This window comes from Rana temporaria, chromosome 9 (assembly GCF_905171775.1).
Source record: "Rana temporaria chromosome 9, aRanTem1.1, whole genome shotgun sequence".
Taxonomy (NCBI): Eukaryota; Metazoa; Chordata; class Amphibia; order Anura; family Ranidae; genus Rana; species Rana temporaria.
In genome coordinates, this window is record NC_053497.1 from 132,571,445 (window position 1) to 132,595,449 (window position 24,005).

A 24,005-nucleotide genomic window follows, 5' to 3' on the forward strand; every position below is an offset into this window, starting at 1 on the left:
CTGGTGGCTTATGTAGCACTGGTCGAGAGCACCAGTGTGGGCAATTACAGAACTAGCAGGAAGAAGTGATTTATATGGTATAACAGAGAAAACGGGATGGGGATTGAGAAAGGTTGTAGGTTGTATTCTGTAGATGGTAAAGGATTTGCAGGGAAAGGTGATGTACATTGCATGTAGTACAGCAGGGAGGGGGTTGCTGAACTGCAGAAGGGGGGGAGGGGTCACTTTCAGCTCTAAGATACAGCAACTGCTGCTACCGAAGGCATAGAAAATGGTGCATTTGTAATGAATACAGCATCTTGGGATCAAGGTAAGATACAGGATGTTATTGTAATTTAATAATGTATTCCTTTAGTCTGCAGGATATGCTCATGATAGAAGACCCAGCTATATATATATATAGACAACTTTTGGATTCACATCTTCATTTAAATAAAATAGGTGATGAGTTCTGGATGAAATATCTGTATAGAAGGAGGTGGAGATCGGTTCCTAATTATTAAATATCAATACAGAGAGGAGGTGGATCAAGAGCTTGATATTCACATACATTGGAGGAGGAGGACAGATCTCATGTCAGATATTGTATCTGTATAGTAAAAGGAAGATTTAGATTTATAGCGTCAGAGATGCATGTGAAGGATTTTAGCTAAGGTATGCATAGAGAGAAAAATATTGATGGTCTAGACATTTAGACAGGAAAGGACACTTTCTGGGCCAGCTCTTCTTCAGATGAGGAGGTGAGTTGTCTGTGTGTGCCCAAGGTTCTTAAAAAATGTATAGCGCTAGATTTAGGATCAGATACTGTATACAGAGCAAGACCTAATTTCTACATGTGTCTTTGCCAAAAGGATGATGTTACTTTTAGGATAGAGATGTATATAGGAGATGGGCTCCAGATAAGGTATAAAGTGCAGAAGACTAAAGACATTGGCCCGGATTCACGTAGAACTTACGCAAGCGTATCTCGAGATACGCATCGTAAGTGTCAATGTGCGCCGTCGTATCTATGCGCCGTGCCCATAGAACTAGATACGTCTGAAAATAGGCTTCCTCTGACCGACATAAGTTTCCTACGCCGTCGTATCCTGGGCGCATATTTACGCTGGCCGCAAGGGGTGCTCCCATTGATTTAAGATTTGAATATGCAAATGAGTGAGATACGCCGATTCACGAACGTACTTGCGCCCGTCGCTGTAATATACGCGGTTTACGTAAGTCGTACGTCCGGCGTAAAGTTAAGCCTCATAAAGCAGGTGTAAGTCATGTTAAGGTATAGACCAGGGAACAGCCGTCGTATTTTACGTAGTAGTACGTGAATAGGGCTGGGCGTAGGTTACGTTCACGTCGTAGGCAGTGATTCGACGTATCCTAGGGAGTATTTCCGACGTGATTCTGAGCATGCGCACTGGGATGCGTCCACGGGACGGCGCATGCGCCGTTCATTCGGCCCATCATTTACATGGGGTCACGGTTCATTTAAATGGATCACGCCCACTTCCACCTACTTTGAATTAGGCCGGCTTACGCCAAAGAATTTACGTTACGCTGGCGCAACGTTGGGAGCAAGTGCTTTGTGAATACTCTGCTTGTCTCTCTGTGTTACGTCGGCATAGCGCATATGAGATGCGCTACGCCGGCAGAAATATGCGCCAATGTATCTGATTTCGGCCCTGTATATCTATGGAATGAAAGAAACAAGTCCTATGCCGTGTACACATGATCGGAATTTCCGACAACAAAGTTCGATGTGAGCTTTTGGTCGGATATTCCGACCGTGTGTAGGCTCCATCGGACATTTGCTGTCGGAATTTCTGACAATAAATTCTGATCGTCTGTATGCAATTCCGACGCACAAAAATCTTACGCATGCTCAGAATCAATTCGACGCATGCTCAGAATCATTGAACTTAATTTTTCTCGGCTCGTCATAGTGTTGTACGTCACTGCGTTCTTGACGTTCGGAATTTCAGACATTTGTGTGACCGTGTGTATGCAACACAAGTTTGAGCCAACATTCCTTCGGAAAAAAATCCACGGTTTTGTTGTCGGAAATTCCAATCGTGTGTACATGGCATTCGGCCCTGTATCAGACTGAAGGCCATTCCTCTTGGGTAAAAAAGGAGACAAGTCCTAGGTCCTGTATCGGATTGTTTTCAATTTATTTTTTTTAAACTTTTCCTTGGATATACAACTTTTACATTTGTACAAAATTCACTTACAATATACTTTGTTCATGTACATTTTTCAATACACCGAATCTTAATAAATACGAGTTATTTTATCATTAAAACAAAATACCCTTCAGCATTTATCCACACCCATTTCCACCATCCTCCACATACACTCGTCACAATAACAATTCAAACACAAAAAAAAAAAGGGAGACAAGTCCTAGGTCCTGTATCGGATTATAGACCTGTGATTACGGAATGAAGAAAACAAATCATTGGTTCTTTGAGACTGGAAACCATATATCTATGGAATGAAGGAAAGAAGTTCCAGGTCCCGTATCATACTAGAGAACCATGTATCTATGGAATCAAGTAGACAGGTCCTAGGTCCCGTATCATACTAGAGAACAATGTATCTATGGAATGAAGGAAAGAAGTCCCAGGTCCCGTATCATACTACCCTGTTTCCCCGAAAATAAGACCTACCCCGAAAATAAGACCTAGCGTTATTTTCCAGGAGGGTTGCAATATAAGCCCTACCCCGAAAATAAGACCTAGTTTAAAATGCTTTTAAAATCCTATAATCCTACAGTATTATATAATGTACAATGTGTGTGTTTCTGTAATATAAATGCGGGCAAGAGAGCTCCGGCGGGTCACAGAAGTGTAGAGCGGCGCTATAAAGAAGGTATTTGGCACAATTATATTACAGAAACACACACATTGTACATTATATAATACTGTAATAGAGTGGATTATAAGATTTTACAAGCATTTTAACTCAGTTCACACTGGGGATTCCTGACAGGCAGGGAGGGAGAGGGGGGGAGAGAAGACAGCACATTACATGGTAAGACCTACCCCGAAAATAAGCCCTACTGTGTCTTTTGTTGCCAAAATGAATATAAGACCCAGGCTTATTTTCGGGGAAACACGGTAGAGAACCATGTATCTATGGAATGAAGGAAAGAAGTCCCAGTTCCTGTATCATACTAGAGAACCATGTATCTATGGAATCAAGTAGACAGGTCCTAGGTCCTGTATCATACTAGAGAACCATATATCTATGGAATGAAGGAAAGAAGTTCCAGGTCCCGTATCATACTAGAGAACCATGTATCTATGGAATCAAGTAGACAGGTCCTAGGTCCCGTATCATACTAGAGAACAATGTATCTATGGAATGAAGGAAAGAAGTCCCAGGTCCCGTATCATACTAGAGAACCATGTATCTATGGAATCAAGTAGACAGATCCTAGGTCCCGTATCATACTAGAGAACCATGTATCTATGGAATCAAGTAGACAGGTCCCAGGTCCCGTATCATACTAGAGAACCATTTATCTATGGGATGAAGGAAAGAAGTCCCAGGTCCCGTATCATACTAGAGAACCATGTATCTATGGAATCAAGTAGACAGGTCCTAGGTCCCGTATCATACTAGAGAACCATGTATCTATGGGATGAAGGAAAGAAGTCCCAGGTCCCGTATCATACTAGAGAACCATGTATCTATGGAATCAAGTAGACAGGTCCTTGGTACCATATCATACTAGAGAACCATGTATCTATGGAATGAAGGAAAGAAGTCCCAGGTCCCGTATCATACTAGAGAACCATGTATCAATGGAATCAAGTAGACAGATCCTAGGTCAAATATCATACTGGAGACCATTGGGTTGATATACTAAAATTGGAGTGTGCAAAATCTGGTGTAGCTGTGCATGGTAGCCAATCAGCTTCTAACTTCAGTTCAATTAAGTTTTGACAACAAACCTGGAAGCTGATTTGTTTCTATGCAGAGCTGCACCAGATTTTGCTCTCTCCAGTTTTAGTAAATGAACCCCCATATGTCTAAGTCCTGTATCAGACCAGGGGGGTTTACTAAAACTGGAACAGACAGAATCCAGAGCAGCTGTTCGTAGTAACCAGTCAGCTTCTAGCTTGTCCAGCAGAGTTTTGAAGCTGAAAATTAGAAGCTGATTGGTTGCCATGCACAACTGCCCCAGTTTAGTAAGTTCCTCTCAGTAAATCTCATACATCTACTGAATAATGGAGGCAAATACAAGCTCCTATATCAGACTGGACACCTTATACACTGCTCAAAAAAATTAAATGTACACTTTTGAATCAGAACTCCTGGGATGTTGATCTGGTCAGTTAAGTAGCAGAGGGGGTGGGTGTATACAGAGGGGGTTGTTGATCAGTTTCAGCTGCTTTGCTGTTAATTGAAATTAACAACAGGTGCACTAGATAGGCAACAATGAGACGACCTCCAAACCAGGAATGTTTTTTTTCAGGTGGAGGTGTCTGACTTTTTTTTCCCTACTCCTCTTTTCTGACTGTTTTTCACTAGTTTTGCATTTAGCTAGGGTCAGTGTCACTACTGGTAGCACGAGGCAATACTTGGACTTTATAAAGGTTGCACAGGCAGTCCAATTCCTCCAGGATGGCACATCAGAACGTGTCATTGCCAGAAGGTTTGCCGTGTCTCCCAGCACAGTTTCAAGAGCATGGAGGAAATTCCAGGAGACGGGCAGTTACTCTAGGAGAGCTGGACAGAGCCGTAGAAGGTCCTTAACCCATTAGCAGGACCGGTATCTGCTCCTTTGTGCAAGGAGGAACAGGATGAGCAGAGCCCTACAAAATGACCTCCAGCAGGCCACTGGTGTGAATGTCTCTGACCAAACAATCAGAAACGGACTTCATGGGGGTGGCCTGAGGGCCCGACGTCCTCTAGTGTGCTCTGTGCTCACTGCCGGACACTGTATAGCTTGATTGGCATTTTCCATTGAACACCAGAATTGGCAGGTGCCCCATGCTTTTCACAGATGAGAGCAGGTTTACCCTGAGCATATGTGACAGACGTGAAAGGGTCCGGAGAAGCCACGGAGAACTTTATGCTGCCTGTAACATCGTTCAGCATGACCGGTTTGGTGGTGGGTCAGTGATGGTCTGGGGAGGCATATCCATGGAGGGACGCACAGACCTCTACAGGCTGCACAATGGCACCCTGACTGCCATTAGGTATCGGGATGAAATCATTGGACCCATTGTCAGACCCTCCGCTGGTGCAGTGGGTCCTGGGTTCCTCCTGGTGCACGACAATGCCCGGCCTCCGGTGGCGAGAGCATGCAGCCAGTTCCTGGAGGATGAAGAAATTGATACCACTGAATGGCCCCCACGCTCACCTGACCTAAATCCAAAAGAACACCTCTGGGACATTATGTTCTGGTCTATCCGGTGCTGCCAGGTTGCCCTTCAGTCTGTTCAGGAGCTCAGTGATGCTCTGGTCCAGATCTGGGAGAAAATACCCCAGGACACCATCCGTCATCTCATTAGGAGCATGCCCTAATGTTGTCAGGCATGAATACAAGCACTTGGGGGCCATTTTGAGTTGTTGCAATGACATTTCAGCAAAATGGACTAGCTTGCATAATTTTTTCACTTTGATTTTCAGGGTTTTCTGAATTATGCCCTCTGTAGTTGGATCATTTTCATTTGCATCAAATGATGTGCCATCCTTTCATTCCAAACACATTACCCAGTCCATATCAGAATAGATATTCTGCATGAGATTTTTGCTCGTTGAGATCTGATATGTTTTCAAAGTGTTCCTTATTTTTTTTTTGAGCAGTCTATATATGGATTGAAGGAGACAAGTCCTAGGTCCTGAAACACAATGGAGATCATGTATCAATGAAATGAAGGAGACAAGTCCTAGGTCTTGAAACACTATGAAGACCATGTATCAATGGAATGAAAAAGACAAGTCCTAGCTCCTGAATCACACTGGGGACTATACATTCACAGGCATTTTATTAGGTACTAGTATTTGCACCCACTTCCGGGCATAGATAGCTGCAGAATCTGTGGATATCTATGCCACTTCTCCCCCCCCCCCCCCCCCCGCTGTGTTTTGGGAAACACACAGTTCCCAGCAAGGACCAGTGAAGATGCACAGCGCGACTCGCGCATTCGCAGTAGGGAATCGAGCAGTGAAGCCGCAACGCTTCACTTTCTGATTCCCTCACAGAGGATGGCGGTGGGGGCAGCCGGGAGACGATCGATTGCTTGTCTTCGGTTGCCGAACATCGTGGGCACCCTGGACAGGTAAGTATCCATTTATTAAAAGTCAGCAGCTGCTGTATTTGTAGCTGCTGGCTTTTAATATTTTTTGTTTAGGTGGACCTCTGCTTTAAAGGCTCAGTCCATCTACAAAATAATATTCTAGTCATAGAAAGAGTCTGGTGAGATGAGTCAACCACTGGCTTTTTAAATGGCGTAAATTGTCCAACAGAAAGATCTCTCTGCCATAATTTGATTAAGGAATAATACATTGTTGATAAAGTTGAATAAAGACACAGGTTCCCCCAGTTTAGTGTGTGTATAAAAAATCAATCAGTGCCACCCTAAAAAAGTGTGACGTGAAAACTAAATATCATGTGCAAAATACAACAAATTACAGTGGAACCCCGGATTACGAGCATAATCTCGTAATCCAAAGTACTCACATATCAAAGCGAGTTTCCCCATTGAAGTCAATGGAAACGAAAATAATTTGTTCTGCATTGACTTCAATGGCATGCAATATTGCATGCGGCCAGAGGTGGGGGGGAGGGCGCCGGAAAGACTCGGGAACTGAGCATTTCCGTGTCTTTCCGAGCATTGGCTCTGCTCGGTTAGGCCCCCAGCAGGCCAAATGCGGTACTGAACACCGATTTCGCCTGAATCCTGCTCGTTTTGCGAGACAACACTCACAAACCGTGTTAGGGTTTTTTAAAATACAGTGCTCGTATTGTGAATCCGAGGTTCCACTGTATGTGCAAAAATACATAGTGCTCTATCCACCACTGTGGCTGCCTGACATCACGGGCTCGGCTCCTCCCCTATCTATTGAGAAAGCCCAATCGGAGGGCGATATGCGTGTATAGGGGAGGAGCCGAACCTGTGACGTCACGCAGCCAAAGTGGTGAGCGAGCGGACGCTTTTTGTATCGTGCTATGTGAGTTTTCATTGTTATTCCTGTAAGTGTGATTTTAATGGGGCATTTTAAATAAATACCGTATTTATCTTCATATAGCGCGCACCGGCGTATAGCGCGCACCCCCAACCTAGAAGGGAAATTTCAGGAAAAAAAAGAAAATAATTACAGTTTGAATGCCCCTCGTCTGTGTCTTGCCCGGCGTCCGTCTGCGGCCTCGGTGGTGTTCTCCCGCGCTGTTTTTGAGCCGATCCCCGCTTCCCACGCTGTGTTTGAACGCCGCCGCCGCTGCCGACATATACCGAGTGCAGTAAACTCGGGCACACTCTCATAAAGGCTAGGAGGCGGCACAGGGCGTGACCGCGAGCGGAGCCGAGCCTGGCCGAGTGTACCTGAGTGTACTGCGCTCGGTATATGTCTGTGGCGGCGTTCAAACACAGCGCAGGTATCGGCGTATATCGCACACCCACGATTTTCCCCTTATTTTAAGGGGAAAAAAGTGCGCGGTATACGCTGATAAATACGGTAAGTGAAACGGAGAGCACTATGTATTCTTTATTCATATTTGCATGATTTGGAACAATATCTTAAAGGAGTTCTCTGACCTAAAACTTTTAACCCCCGCTGTGCCCGGGCTGTAAAAATATACAAAATAAACTGTCACTTACCTGCCTACGATCCCCCGTTGTTCCAATATCGCCGTCCCGTTCTCCGGTCCCGGTCTCTTCCGCTTCCTGTGTGTCGGTGACTCATAGTGCGCTCAGCCTATCAGCGGCCGCGAAGGGACATTGCTGCGGCCGCTGATAGGCTGAGCGCACTATGAGTCACCGACCCCCAGGAAGCGGAAGGGGCCCGGGACCGGAGAACGGGACGGCGATATCGGAACAACGGGGGATCATAGGCAGGTAAGTGACAGTTTATTTTGTATATTTTTACAGCCCGGGCACAGCGGGGGTTAAAAGTTTTAGGTCAGAGAACTCCTTTAAGAGGAAACATCTTACTTGGGAGGCTCTTTGACAGCTGATACCAAGTAACAGGTCAGAGCAGGAGGAGTGAGATCTTATTGTAGAGAGAGTCTTTCTGGCTCATTGTTGAGGTGAGCAGGTAAAACGGCTGGTGATGGTGTGCACAATTTCGCATTTTCTACAGAGAACGTCAAGAGCACAGTGGTGGTTGATTTATTTACTAGAGTTTACAACAATCAAGAAATCACAGAAGCGGTTTAGCATTTATTCACATATATGAACTTTATTTTTGATTATACATTTTGCACTGTGTTGATATTAATCTTTTTACTTTTTTATATATATATTTTTTATTTTTTCAATGAGAGATGGCAGTGCTGCCAGGGCCGATCCTAGGCAGGGTGCACAGGGTGCTTTGCACCCAGGCGCCTGCAGAGATGGGGGCGCCAAAGTGGTAGAGTTATCCGCTCCCTCCTTCTCTCTTTGTTTGTGTCCGTCCAGAACTAGTGTTCTGAGCATAGGTGTGTGTCTGTCCAGAACTGATGTGTCTCTGACCATCTCCTGTACTATGTCTGCAGTCTCTGACCATCTCCTGTATTATGTCTGCAGTCTCTGACCATCTCCTGTATTATGTCTGCAGTCTCTGACCATCTCCTGTATTATGTCTGCAGTCTCTGACCATCTCTTGTATTATGTCTGCAGTCTCTGACCATCTCCTGTATTATGTCTGCAGTCTCTGACCGTCTCCTGTACTATGTCTGTGATCTCTGACCATCTCCTGTATTATGTCTGCAGTCTCTGACTGTCTCCTGTACTATGTTTGCAGTCTCTGACAGTCTCCTGTACTATGTCTGTGATCTCTGACCATCTCCTGTATCATGTCTGCAGTCTCTGACCATCTCCTGTATTATGTTTGCAGTCTCTGACTGTCTCCTGTACTATGTCTGTGATCTCTGACCATCTCCTATATCATGTCTGTAGTATGTCTGGGGCTCTTTTTAACAGACTCTCTAACAGAAGCCCTCTTTGTGTCCATCAGAGAGGCCCCCCTCCAGGTCCCAATAAAGTACTCTGCTTATCTTCCTGTATTTTTTTTATTGTTAAGAGATCATGTAAGGATTCCAGGGTAATGAAGACTTCGTGGGGGAGCATCTCTGTGGTTGAGTCATTGCCATAGAAACATTTGTAGGGGAGTTTAAGGGGAGGAGTTAGTAAAATGATGACGCCCATGAGGGGTCGCCAGAAATATTTCTTCACCCAGGCGCCTGTGACCCTAGGATCGGCCCTGAGTGCTGCACTATTTATAAATAATTAAAACACGTGGTGTATGTATAAGTCACTAATATTGCTCATTCTCCTGTACATTGTGTTCGCTGAGGAACACATCTAAAAGCTGACACTGTTCTTGTCCATTTAGTTATGGGTGTCCCTATTCAGCTTTATGTGTTCCAGCTCTTCCTGTTACTTTCTCCATAATATAAATCCAAAAAAATAACAAAACCCATCATAATAGTCACAGAAAGTGTGCAGACCCAACAACTCAGCACAGTGATGTAACCAATAGTGTTCCTGAGAGATGGAAGTCACTGTTAGGTACTGTAACTGCAAACGTCTGAAATGTTATTTCTGAATGGACTAACCTTTTAAGTAGTGTTTGGTTAGTCATTTACCTGAGACTACCTCTATTTAATGTTGTATTTGTTTTTTTTGTCATCCAGGTGATTCCCCATGGAACCTCATGGACATGTGGAACTGTACGACACAGACTTTGTCCAAAATGGCCGGGCGGTTACTGTCCTGTGGGCATCCTGTACCCTCTTCCTGGGCATCTTGGAGATTGTGGTGCTCCTGCAGCCTGCCTGGGTTTTAGGAGGGGATGGTAGTGGGCAGTTTGGACTTTACCAGGTGTGCGAGGAATTAGATTGGGGCACCGAATGCAGGGGACCCCCAGCTGCTCTGGAGGCTCTCCCTCCTTTCCAGACAGCAGCCGGGTTCATGGTTGGAGCTCTGTTGCTGGTTCTGTTCAGCCTGGCTTGCATTGGACTGTTGTGGTTCTGTAACTCAGGGACAGTTTTTAAGCTGTGTGCCTGGCTTCAAATCAGTGCAGGTAAGGCATTGCATGGGACAGTATCTGGGTTTTATTAGGGGTTGTAAAGGTACCATATTTTTTTTTCCCTAAATAGCTTCCTTTACCTTAGTGCAGTCCTCCTTCACTTACCTCATCCTTCCATTTTGCTATTAAATGTCCTTATTTCTTCTGAGAAATCCTCAATTCCTGTTCTTCTGTTTGTAACTCCACACAGTAATGCAAGGCTTTCTCCCTGGTGTGGAGTTGTGCTCGCCCCCTCCCATGGACTACAGGAGAGTCAAGAAGCCCACTAACACACAGCTCCTTTCTCTATCTGCAACGTAGAGAGCTTCCTGACTCTCCCGTAGTCCAAGGGAGGGGGCAAGCACGACACTCCACACCAGGGAGAAAGCCTTGCATTACTGTGTGGAGTTACAGACAGAAGAACAGGAAGTGAGGATTTCTCAGAAGAAATAAGGACATTTAAATCAAAATGGAAGGATGAGGTAAGTGAAGGAGGACTGCACTAAGGTAAAGGAAGCTATTTAGGGGGAAAATGTTTTACCTTTACAACCCCTTTAAGGTAACCTCTCCTCATACTGGGGCTTTCATTGCTTACAACCTTCTGAAAATGCCAGTTGCATGGCCGTTATGGTGAGCCACAGTTTTTATTATTTTCTGAATGCCTGATTGGAGCATGTATGCAGATCAGGAAAGTCTGAATAAAATCAGAAGTCCTTATCTGCACAATTATTCTGGGTTAATAACTCAATGGATTAAAGTCAGATAATCAACATGACAGCCAGCCAACTAGAGTTTTTTCGAGAAAGGGGCATCAAAGCCATTGCAATATTTGCAGAAAATTATATTTTATGTGACTTTCAGGCCTTACTAATGAATGTAGCAGAGACAACATTTATGTCAGGTAATTTCTGTCTGTGATCCCATTACATGCATCACTTTTTGTCCTTGTAATACCTGTAAAGAAACTAGGTGAGCTTTTGTCATCAGGACAGGAAGGAACACACAGCACTGAAAATAAAAATGTCAACACTTCTCCACTCTACTAAAATTCTGTTTTTGCTTATATCTACATAGAAGAATGTTGCCATCTTTATTCAGGCGTTGTGTAGCCACCATCTACTTCCTGGACTGAGATGCTGGCTCAAAGATGACAGGCATGTAAACCCCAATGTCTGTGCAGTGTTTGGCTGTGTTCACAAATGTCTGCCCCTTGCTGCAGCCTCATGATCTGTTACAAATTTACAATGTGCCCCAGTGATCACTGGGGGAGAGATGAAATGCTTCCTCATGCCTGCAGCAGACTAATGACATCATCTCAGCCTGGGCACAGTCACTTGCCAGGAGCTCAAGGACTGTTTGTAAATAATAAAAAGTAGAGCTCTTAAAGCGTTTGTTAACCCCCCTAAAAAATGGATCCTGCCCCTTTAAAGAATTTTATACAGCACAGTGCGTGTGCTGGGTTGTTTGTTCCCCTAAAATACCTGGTTGATCCTGCCAGTTTCTCCCCTCCCTTATGTAGAATGACCATGGTTCATCATGACTCAGTTTATGTGCCTCCGTCATCTGCAGTTATTCTCTCTGATTACTTGTGTCCACCTCCTCCCCCCTCCACTCCCTGCCTGCCCCTGTGTCAGTGCCTTCTCCTGCTGCTCTCATAACTGTTAAAATTTTATATAAGCCCCTCTGTGTCCTAATAACAAGTGCTCCTGTTTGTGTGCTTTATTAAAAAAATGCCTCCTTTACCAGATTTCAAAGCATTTCCCCACAATCACGTGACTGGCCGGCTCTCTCCTCCTTACATCCTGGCATCAGCAGGAGAATCTCAGCCCCGCCCAGTTCATCTGTCAGCCAGGCCGAGGAGAGAGTTGGCCGGTGACGTGATTGCAAGGAACCAATGTGAAATAAGGAAGCATTTTCTTAATAAAGCACACAGGCAGGAGCACTTGTTATTAGGACACAGAGGGGCTTATATAAAGTTATATAAGTGGCTTAACAACCACTTTAAGAAATGATTCCCTTCTTCTCTTGGCAGTAGGCAAAGTGCCATCCTCTGTAAAGAGGGAGTGAATGGTACTACAACAATCAGCCTCAAAACTTTTGACACATTTTTGCAGTGTGCATAGAGGTCAAAACAGGTTGGTGTGCAAATATAAGAAATGGTTTGTGCATAGGATATCACACCCACAATGTAAGTAAAGGTTTTCTGAGAGTCGATCAATTTAGCAATGAAATCTGCAAAATCAAAAAACCCCAAAAAATTACTGTGTCTACCGTGGACGCTGTGTATTGTGGAGTAACTGAGTATTATGTGTGTATGGTAAGTACCTGTGTATTGTGAGTACCTGAGTATTGTGAGTGTTGTGAGTACCTGTGTATTGTAAGTACCTGTGTATGGTGAGTACCTGAGGCCCCATACACACCATAGAATCTATCCGCAGATAAATCCCATCAAATGGGTTTCTGCGGATAGATCCTATGGTGTGTACACGCCAACGGATATTTATCCGCGGATATTTCTCCCCTGGGATGGATTTCCAGCAGATGGATATTTGCTGACATGCACAACAAATCCATCTGCTGGAATCCATTCCAACGGATGGATCCGCTCGTCTGTACAGACTTACCGGATCCATCCGTCTAAAGGGATTCCCCGCACGCGTCGTAATGATTTGACGCATGCGTGGAATTCCTTATATGACAGCGTCGCGCCCGTCGCTGCGTCATAATAGCGGCGACGGCGCGACACGTCATCGGCAGAGGATTTCAGCGCGGATTTCAATGCGATGGTGTGTACACGCCATCGCATAGAAATCCTCTGAAATCCTCGAGAGGATTTATCCGCGGATACGGTCCGCTGGACCGTATCTGCGGATAAATCCTCTCGTGTGTATGGGGCCTGAGTGTGTGAGTATGTGTGTTGTGAATACCTGAGTGTTGTGAGTAGCTGTGGACTGTGAGTGCACGCAGGCTGCGAGTGCACGTGGGCTGCGAGTACACGTGAGCTGTGAGTACCTGTGTATTGTATTGTTGAGTACCTGTGTATTGTTGAGTATTAGTGTCAGGAAGCTAGTTGTTAGTTTGGACAGGGTATAATCCCCAATCCTCTTTAAATTAGTAGGTACGACGCCCGTGTGGAGATGCGACTTGGTGTACATCTTGTGGCATATATGCGTTCTTTGATCATCCGATCGAGGGTGAATACTGCTGTGCAAAATGTAAGCACATTGTTTCCCTGGAAGCCCAGGTTCTGAATCTAGGGAAGCAACTGTCAGCACTGAGAAGACCCTCCATACTAAAGGAGAGCTGGGATCATACGCAGCAGGGGCCAGCACAGAGGCTGGTGGAGACAAAGAGGTGCAGGTACTAGAAAAGAGTACATGGGTGACAGTCAGGAAGGGGAAAGTGCCAGGGAGGCCGATCCTGGGCTGGAACATCCCAATATGTATGCCCTGTTGAGTGTCATTGGTGGAACCAATCAGGATTGTTGAGGGACTCCCCTATCTGCCAGGGGAAGAACTCTTCCAGTGAGAGTGGTGGTGAAACAAAGGGAAAGAAAGACGGATTCTGGTGGTAGGGGACTAATTTCTTAGGACAGAGAGGGCAATCTGTGACAAAGACCTGAAGCGCTGAAATGTATGCTGTCTACTGGGCGCTCGCGTTCGGCACATCATGGATCTGGAGGATAGATTATTGGGGGGGGGCTGGGCAGGGCAAGACCCGGCTGTCATGGTGCACGTTGGCACCAATGACAAAGTCAGAGGAAGATGGAGTGTCCTAAAAAAGAATTTTAGGGATTTAGGCGCTAAATTGAGGAATAGGATCACTAAGGTAGTATTTTCAGAAATACTTCCGGTACCTTAAACCACACCAGAAAGGCAGCGGGAGATTAGGGAAGTAAACAAGTGGCTGAGGAGCTGTTGTAGAATGAAGGGGTTTGGGTTCCTGAAGAACTTTGTTGACTTCTCAGTCAGTCACCTAAATGAGGAGGGTACAGATCTGCTGAGAGTGAAGATGGCAAAAAGTTAGAGGGGCTTTTAAACTAGGCGATGAGGGGGGGGGGAGGTCCACAGGTGGATATAGTAAGCATGGAACATAATCCAGAGGTTGGTATTGGGGGCATTAGTGGTAGGTTGACTAAAGCACATAAACCCGAGGTAACTATAGTAAGCCCTATTTGCAACCTCGGAACACCCAATAGGAAGACAGTATGTGACCAGTATAAACTACGTGGCATGTTCACCAATGCCAGGAGCGTGGCAGACAAGATGGGAGAACTAGAGATATTGTTGTACGAGGAGGATTTCGATTTTTGGGGAATTTCAGAGACTTGGTTCACCAGCTCTCATGATTGTCTGGCAACCATTCAAGGGTATTCCCTTTATAGCAGGGATAGAGAGGGTAAAAAAGGGGGAGGGGTATGCCTGTATATCAAGATTAATTTACAAGTGAATGTGAGAGATGACATCACTAAGGGAGCTAAGGAGGAGGTGGAATCCTTATGGGTAGAGTCTCAAAGGCATGAAACTAAGGGGAAAGATATATTGGGAGTATGCTATAGGCCCCCTAACCTGAGGGAGGGATGGACCTCCTATAACAATTTGGATTAGCGGCAAGGAAGGGTCATCATAATGGGGGATTTTAATTATCCAGACATAGATTGGGCGGATGGTACTGCACATTCGTCTAAGGCTCGCCAGTTCCTAAATGTCTTGCAGGACAATTTCATGGGTCAGATGGTAGACGCACCAACTAGAAACAAAGCATGTCCAGACCAGGTAGAGGTCTTGGACCTGGTTAGTTTACTTTTGGGGGAGAAATGGGACAGACCCAACCAGGACGAGGGCTTTTGGAAGGGACTGCAGGGAAGCCTCCTACCTACTGACTATGGGCCCTGGCTTTTGAGGGGGCTCTATTCTTTGGGAGATGTGTGCCTGGGGGACCTTTTTGGAGTAGTTTTCCTTCAGATTCAGGTACATGCCCCCCCGAAACACACAGACTCTGGGAACTTAGGAGCTGGATACAGATTTGGGGCCGATGTGTATAGAATTAGCAGCCCATGAAGCAGTCTTGACTGCTTCAACCCCCTCATAGACTTAGAGACTCACAGCAAAAGATTATAATCAGTTCAAACAACCTGATACTGGTGTCCCCTGCTGCTTTGTGGAAATCTATTTATTAACCACTTAAGACCCGGACCTTTAGGCAGCTAAAGGTTTTGCGATTCGGCACTGCGCCCCTTTTAACAGACAATTGCTCACATTGGAAGTGGCAAAATAAAAAACTGATAGCTATTTTAACCCTCCTCTACTGTATCCAAAATTAAAATACTAGCATCTTCAAGAGGTAAGCAATGACAGTATTGTCACCTACTCCAATTATCAGAACTATAATGTAATTTTTTTTCACTTCTGAAAAAACAACACACCAAAAAATACTATTTTAAAACCCGAGGTCCAACTGACTGGGGTGAGAACATAACAAAAATGTTATTAGAAATTATTAGCTATTTATTATCTAATTATTAGCTGTTAACTATTAGCTAGTTATTAGCAATCATCTACTATCTGAGCTGCTCTGCACCGACTGTTTTCTATGGGTTGCTTCTTTTAACACATCATCACTGCCTTGCTCTGTTGCTTTGAAAAAAACATTCTTGCCAGTGACCTTTGTTTGTTAACTTATTTTTTTATATGTATTTATTTTAAGCCTCGTGCCAAGCTTTGGGTTGCATCCTCTTCCCTGATGGATGGGATTCTGCTGCCGTCCAGCCATTTTGTGGCTACCGCTCAGACAGATATGAGCTGGGGACGTGCTCTGTGCACTGGGCATATATATTGGCCATACTGGGAATATTTGACTGTCTTATTCTGTCTGTACTGGGGTTCACCCTTGGGAAACGCCATGATGCCCTAAATCCCAATGAGGTCCAGTACCCCACTAAAGGTAAGTGGTCCTTTCTGTATATTCTTAAGACACATTTTTCTTTTTTTGCTTGATTGTTAATGAAATCGCATTATTATTGATATTAACCACTTAACCCCCGGACCATATTGTTGCCCAAAGACCAGAGCACTTTTTGCGATTCGGGACTGCGTCGCTTTAACTGACAATTGCGCGGTCGTGTGACGTGGCTCCCAAACAAAATTGGCGTCCTTTTTTCCCCCACAAATAGAGCTTTCTTTTGGTGGTATTTGATCACCTCTGCGGTTTTTTATTTTTTGCGCTATAAACAAAAATAGAGCGACAATTTTGAAAATTTTTTATATTTTTTACATTTTGCTGTAATAAATATCCCCCAAAAATATATAAAAAAAACTTTTTTTTTCCTCAGTTTAGGACAATACGTATTCTTCTACATATTTTTCGTAAAAAAAAAATGCAATAAGCGTTTATTGATTGGTTTGCGCAAAAGTTATAGCGTTTACAAAATAGGGGGTATTTTTATGTCATTTTTATTAATATATTTTTTTTACTAGTAATGGCGGCGATCAGCGATTTTTTTTCGGTACTGCGACATTATGGCAGACACTTCGGACACTTTTGACACATTTTTGGGACCATTGGCATTTTTAAAGCGATCAGTGCTATAAAAATGCATTGGATTACTATAAAAATGCCACTGGCAGTGAAGGGGTTAACACTAGGGGGCGGGGAAGGGGTTAAGTATGTTCCCTGGGTGTGTTCTTACTGTGGGGGGGGGGGTGGCCTCACTAGGGGAAACACTGATCTTCTGTTCATACATTGTATGAACAGAGGATCAGCGTTTCCCCCCTGACAGCACACGCCCCTAGTGGCCACTAAAAGAGCCGACGTATAGCTACGGGCTGTCGCCCAGGAGAGTCGACCTGCCGCCGTAGAATGACGGCGGCTGGTCGGCAACTAGTTAATAGATTATACAAGAAAGGCATATTGCATATATCCAACTCGTTGAGCCAGTCAGATTCTTTACTCTGCTAGGACCAATTTGCCCGGGGCAATGATTGCAGCAGTTTTGCAGTTCATACGAGCAGTTAGTGCTTTATCTGACTCTTGTCTATAGAGTGGAAAGGCTGTTTCTGTCTGTCTCTCCTTTGGAGGAATTTCTTCTCGCTTAAGCCCCGTACACACGATCAGGCTTTTGCCCGGCCAAACTCACATCGAAATTCGGACAGAATTCCATCGGAGTAAAAGAGAACATCTATCTAAACTCCGATGGAATTCCTCGGAATATGGATGGAAAAACCACGATGAGGCATACACACGTCGGAATTTACGATGGAAAAAGGCCGTCTGACTTTTTCCATCGGAAATTCCGATCGTGTGTACAGGGCATAACTGCCTACATAACGGGGTATCAGACACAACAGGAATAAAGTAATACCTCCTCACTTCCTGTCTTTTTAAGAGTTGTCCGACAGAACAGGAAGTAAGTCAAAACCCTTCTAATAGGGACACAGGCAGCACTGAAAACACATTTTGTAATAAAGTGAGGAACATTTTGCCTTTTGCCTAAATATATTTGTACAAAAAGGCATCCCACTTTCCCATCTCAGAAATTAGGAGGCATGATATTGCATTTACACATTTGCTGCCACTGTTGGTTCTCCATGCAACCAAAAAATTCCCGGCATCCTATGGGTTCTGTAATTTAGCAAGATCAGCTTCTGATTTCATAAGTGAATTGAAGGTTGTCTGCTCTCCTTACTAACAAAGCAATACTGTGATTCATTGTTATGTCCTTGTAATAATCTACATCCAGCTGGAACTGTGAGTCTCCTCGCTGACCTTGTTGGTCTGTTGCATTACCATGGTGGTAGGTGGTCATTTGCAAGAGCTGACTCAGAGACCAGAGAAGTAAAAGCAAAGTATGGTGTTAAAATTTAATGTAGGTAAATACAGTAGGTGAGATACATATGAACTGATTTTTGCACATACTTTCCCACCCACCTCTGCTGTGCTACTATATGCCTTCAGAAAATATAAAGGGTGACAGCACTGTCTAAACTCTGCAATTTTGCAGGTTCCGTGCCTCTGCCACACCCCCTGGCAGCTGTTTGTACTATTCGTGGCATACCCACACTGGTGAGGCACACACTCCCGTAAAGCCCCGTACACATGATCAGAAAATCATCCAAAAAAATACTGCTTTCGAAGCGATCATATGGTAATCTGGTCACTAATACACAGCTTTTGTCTGAAATTATCTGAAGGGACAAACACGAAAACCTTTCTCGTACGATACCAGATCGTATGGTTTTCATTTAATCAGTACAGTTTTCATCCAAAAATACATTACTATACATTACTTCACTTCCGATTTTTTTTTCTGTCGTATGAAAATTTTCATACTTTAGTAACCTCTTAATTTTCTATATGGAAACAAGCATGCAAAAAAAAAAAAAACATACGATCATTCGCCTGATAATTGTGTCTACTAGGATTAAATCTGCTCCATACCTCCCATGGGTTTAGAAAGGCAGTACACCCACTCCAAGAGCCATTTCAGCTGTGTTATGCTATCTCTGTATGTAGATGTATTCCAGGTCAGTATAAGAGGGAGTGTAGAGTAGAAATTCTCGTGGGTGGGGCTCTGCAGAGCGGAGAAGGGTCTACTTGGCACCAGGGCCGTTTGAAGGAATTTAGGGGCCCCAAGCAAAATGGGGGCCCCCAAGCACCCTCCCCCCACACGCAAGGCCTACGTTAGCGCTACAATCATTTTTTACACCCATGTTCCTACTCCTCCCCCCCTCCCTAGTCCCTATGTTTGTCTATTCTCACCTCCCCTTCTTCCCTGTAGGCAGCCGCTGTAGCGTGGCCGAGCTCCTCTTCCTCCTGTCAGTCCGGTGTTCTATCATTATGGGTCCCCAGTCCTCTATCAGATAGTACCCGGGTCGGGCCCGGTACCGCGCGGTACAGCAGATTTAGTTTCCTGTGTTCCCGGCCGGACTGAAGGGAAGTGAGCACTCAGTGTGCTCTTCCTGTCAGTCCAGCCGGGAACAGGAAATTAAATCTCCTGTACCACACACGGTACCTGGCCGGACTGACAGGACTCCAGGAGGAAGGAAGAGGAGCTCGGCCACACTACAGCCTGGGAAGGGGAAGTTGGGGGCCCCAGGCCGGCTCGGGGCCCCAAGCAATTGTTTGTTTTGCCTGTCCTGTAACGACGGGCCTGCTTGGCACATGAGGGTCCGTTACTGAGCCTGAATGGTGAGCTATGGCTCCAGGAGAGGAGTCAAACAAGGAAGTTGTGTCAGGAGTCAAGGACAGGACAGGTACTCACTGGAGGTGAGGACCATCATAGTGTGTGTCAGCTAATACCTGGACTGCAATACTAATCATGGTTGCAGCCCTCTGTCATTTCAAGTCATTAGATATACTGTATATATACAGTATCTCACAAAAGTGTGTACACCCGTGACATTTTTGTATATATTTTATTATATCTTTTCATGTGACAACACTGAAGAAATTACACTTTTCTACAATGTAAAGTAGTGAGTGTACAGCTTGTATAACAGTGTAAATTTGCTGTCCTCTCAAAATAACTCAACACACAGCCATTAATGTCTAAACCGCTGGCAACAAAAATGAGAACATTTTGTGTGGCCACCATTATTTGGCGGCAAACAGGTGAGGAGTACGAAGACAAGTGTGTCTTGTCTACAGTCAAGCATGGTGGTGGGAGTGTCATGGCCTCTTGGGCATGGGAGTTCACCAGAGCTTCACAGATTGCCACTGGAGTCCTCGTCCAGTCCTCCATGAGGATATCATGGAGCTGGTGGATGTTGGAGACCTTGCGCTCCTCCACCTTCCATTTGAGGATGCCCCACAGATGCTCAATAGGGTTTAGGTCTGGAGACATGCATGGTCAGTACATCACCTTTTCCCTCAGCTTCATTAGCAAGGCAGTAGTTGTCTTGGAGGTGTTTCTGGGGTCATTATTGTGTTGGAATACTGCCCTGCGACCCAGTCTCCAAAGGGAGGGGATCATGCTTTGCTTCAGTATGTCTGTATGCTAAAGTGCAGAGAAGGACAACCAAACTGCTAAGAGGCATGGAGGAGCTCAGCTATGAGGAAGGATTAGAAGAACTGAATTTATTCACTCTGGAGAAGAGGAGAATAAGGGGGGATATGATCCACATGTACAAATATATAAGGGGTCCATATAGTGAACTTGGTGTTGAGTTATTCACTTTACGGTCAACACAGAGGACAAGGGGATTCTTTACATCTAGAGGAAAAGAGATTTCATCCCCAAATACGGAAAGGTTTCTTCACAGTAAGAGCTGTGAAAATGTGGAACAGACTCCCTCCAGAGGTGGTTCTGGCCAGCTCAGTAGATTGCTTTAAAAAAGGCCTGGATACTTTCTTAAATGTACATAATATAACTGAGTACTAAGATTTGTAGGTAAAGTTGATCCAGGGTAAATCTGATCGCCTCTTGGGGGATCAGGAAGGAATTTTTTCCCCTGCTGTAGCTAATTGGATCATGCTCTGCTGTTTTTTTTTTACCTTCCTCTGGACTAACTGTGGGTATGGAGTTGGGTGTATGGGATTGTACTGTGTTTTTTATTTTGATTGTTTATTTTTTTTTTGTGGTTGAACTGGATGGACTTGTGTCTTTTTTCAACCTGACTAACTATGTAACTATGTCACAGCACATGTTGGCATTCATGGTTCCCTCAATGAACTGTAGCTCCCCAGTGGCGGCAGCACTCATGCAGCCCCAGACCATGACACTCCCACCACCATGCTTGACTGTAGACAAGACACACTTCTTTGTACTCCTCACCTGGTTGCCGCCACACACGCTTGACACCATCTGAACCAAATACGTTTTTCTTGGTCTCATCAGACCACAGGACATGGTTCCAGTAATCCATATCCTTAGTCTGTTTGTATTCAGCAAACTGTTTGCGGGCTTTCGTGTGCATCATCTTTAGAAGAGGCTTTCTACTGGGCCTAGAGCCATGCAGACCACTTTGATGCAGTGTGCAGCATATGGTCTGAGCACTGACAGGCTGACCCCCCACTCCTTCAACTTCTGCAACAATGCTGGCAGCACTCATACGTCTATTTCCCAAAGACAACCTCTGGCTATGACACTGAGCATGTGCACTCAACTTCTTTGGTTGACCATGGCGAGGTCTGTTCTGAGTGGAACCTGTCCTGTTAAACCGCTGTATGGTCTTGGCCACTGTGCTTCAGCTCAGTTTCAGGGTCTTGGCAATCTTCTTATAGCCCAGGCCATCTTTATGTAGAGCAACATTTATTTTTTTCAGATCCTCAGAGAGTTCTTTGCCATGAGGTGCCATGTTGAACTTCCAGTGACCAGTATGAGACGTCGTAACACATGACACTGGGAAGGCAAAATGGCTAATCGGGCCCAATTTTGGACATTTTCACTTAGGGGTGTACTTACTTTTGTTTCCAGCGGTTTAGACATTAAAGGCTGTGTGTTGAGTTATTTTGAGGGGACAGAAAATTCATACTGTTATACAAGCTGTACACTCGCTACTTTACATTGTAACAAACTGTAATTTCGTCAGTGTTGTCACATGAAAAGGTATAATAAATAAAATGTTTACAAAAATGTGAGGGCTGCATCAGTATATTCTTACCAATGAGTTTCAGTGTTTTTAAGATGCAGTTTCTATTATAGTTTGTAATCATATATGTACATGGTGCAGTCATGTTTGCTGATTTCTTATGCAGACTCTGCTTCCTATTTACTAGTACTGCACTATAGTTGTTCCTGACTGATCCCCCTATCTTACTCCATGTCAAATGTGATCTGGTTTGCCTATCTTGTCTCCAGATCTTTGTATCCAGAGCAAGAGGGAAGCACCTACAGTATATACACGATGGGGAGATTTGCCAAAACCGGTGCACTCAGAATCTGGTGCAACTGTGCGTAGTAACCAATCAGCTTCTAACTTCAGCTTAAAGTAGAAGTAAAGTTGTTTTTAAAACAAATGGCTGACAGGCAGGGTATTAATGGCAGAAGAGACCCTATTGGTCTTGTCTGCCTTAAATGCATCGTTCTGCCTGTCAGCTGTCATGTTCCCTGAGCCGCGCATACGCAGCTCAGTGAGCACTACGGCCCGATCTGTGCTGTGGCATAGTGACTCCCGTGCGCATGCACGGGAGTGGGGTCACTGCGGCATGGCCGAAGGTACCGGACACGGAAGGAAGACCGAGCGAAGATTGAAGTGCGGGTGGCTCGGCGGAGTGATCCCACTACAGCGCTGGAAGAAACCATATGACAGGTAAGTATGTCATAATGTACTAATATGCTTTGCATACTAGCGCACTATGGCATAACCTACCTGGAGGCCATAAAAATAATGTTATATCAGACTTTAAGCTTTGACAATAAAACACAGGAGGTGATTGGTTACTATGCACAGCTGTACCAGATTCTGTGTGCATTAGTTTTAGTAAAGCCTAGTACACACCACTAGTTTTTTTTCGCAGTACTAACAATCCGATGTAAGTACAGGGATCTCCCCTTCTGTACTATGCAGTAGGCTGGTCCGGAGCTGCTATACAGACGGGCCAGATGACGGACGTTTTTTATTAAACCGGCCGATGTTGCCCGACATTGGGCCCATGTGGCTTAAAAGAGAAGTAAAGGATTTTTTTTTTGTTTTGAGTTTCATGCTTACCTCGGTTTTCAGAGCTCCATAAGCATAGATCTGCAGACTGTGAGGCCGCGTATACACGGTCGTTCCAAACCGATGAGAATGGTCCGACGGGCCATTTCCATCGGTTCACCGCTGAAGTGGCCTGATGGTCTGATGTGCGTACACACCATCGTTCCAAAAACCGATCGGGTCAGAACGCGGTGACGTCAAACACACGATGTGCTGAAAAAAACAAAGTTCAATGCTTCCAAGCATGCGTCGACTTGATTCTGAGCATGCGCAGGTTTTGAACCGATGCTTTCTGTACTAACCATCGGTTTGAACCGATCGGGCAGCGGGCCATCGGTTTGATTTTGAAGCATGTTTTTACATTTTGGACCGAAGGACAACAGACCGATGGGCTATACACACCGTCGGGTTGGACCGATGAAACTGAACCTCGGTCCATTCTCATCGGTTTTGTCCGACCGTGTGTACGCAGCCCCAGTCACAGCTCTCAGATCTGCCCCCTCCTCGCTCACTGGAGCTCTGGGCTGTGGAGGGGGCGGAGCGGCCGCCTCAGGCTCTCAATGGCTTGCTGAGCCAGGTGTTGGTCCAGGCACCTGCAGATCCAGACTTTATTGACGCAATGACGCGGTGCCTGGACTGACATTGGTGACGTCCGCAGAGAATGAATTTCAGCCCGCTCTCTGCTTAAAACAGATCACAGGAGTGCAAAACTATCTGCACTCCTGTGATCCATAGGAGAAGTCCAGCCAAACTAGATTTGGCTGGACTTCTCTTTTAAGTCTCGCCCAGGATGTCCATGTGGCACAGTACAGTAGGTAGAGAACTGAAAAGAGGAAGGTTTGCCCGCTTACCAGTCCCCTTTTGTTGTAGCTTTACAATACCAAACTTGTCAAAAAAATGTGGAGAGAAGTTGAGTTACATTTTAACCTATGGTTACATTACTGGTCTGTTCAGAATATGCCGAATCAGGTTTAATGTTGTTTATGTTTAATTAATGTTTTGCAGGTTTCACATCGGAAACCCTGTGACCGCCAGTGACAGCAAGAAGCATTTGTTTCCACTGTGATGGTGTTTTTTGTTAAACAGCAAACTTATTGTTTTATGTATTGTATTTATTTTTTGTGCAATAAAAATAAATGAAAAGTGTGAATTGTA

General features: G+C 44.8%; 1 protein-coding gene across 1 annotated transcript; it reads left to right on the forward strand.

The window, feature by feature from the left end:
* The first annotated feature begins 200 nt into the window (after nucleotides 1-200).
* On the forward strand, nucleotides 201-24,005 carry LOC120914089 (LHFPL tetraspan subfamily member 3 protein-like). The gene is made up of 4 exons (XM_040324563.1): nucleotides 201-310; nucleotides 9,842-10,230; nucleotides 15,922-16,158; nucleotides 23,856-24,005. Exons 2-4 carry the CDS (start codon nucleotides 9,852-9,854, stop codon nucleotides 23,876-23,878), a joined length of 639 nt encoding a protein of 212 aa, XP_040180497.1. The 5' UTR covers nucleotides 201-310; nucleotides 9,842-9,851; the 3' UTR covers nucleotides 23,879-24,005.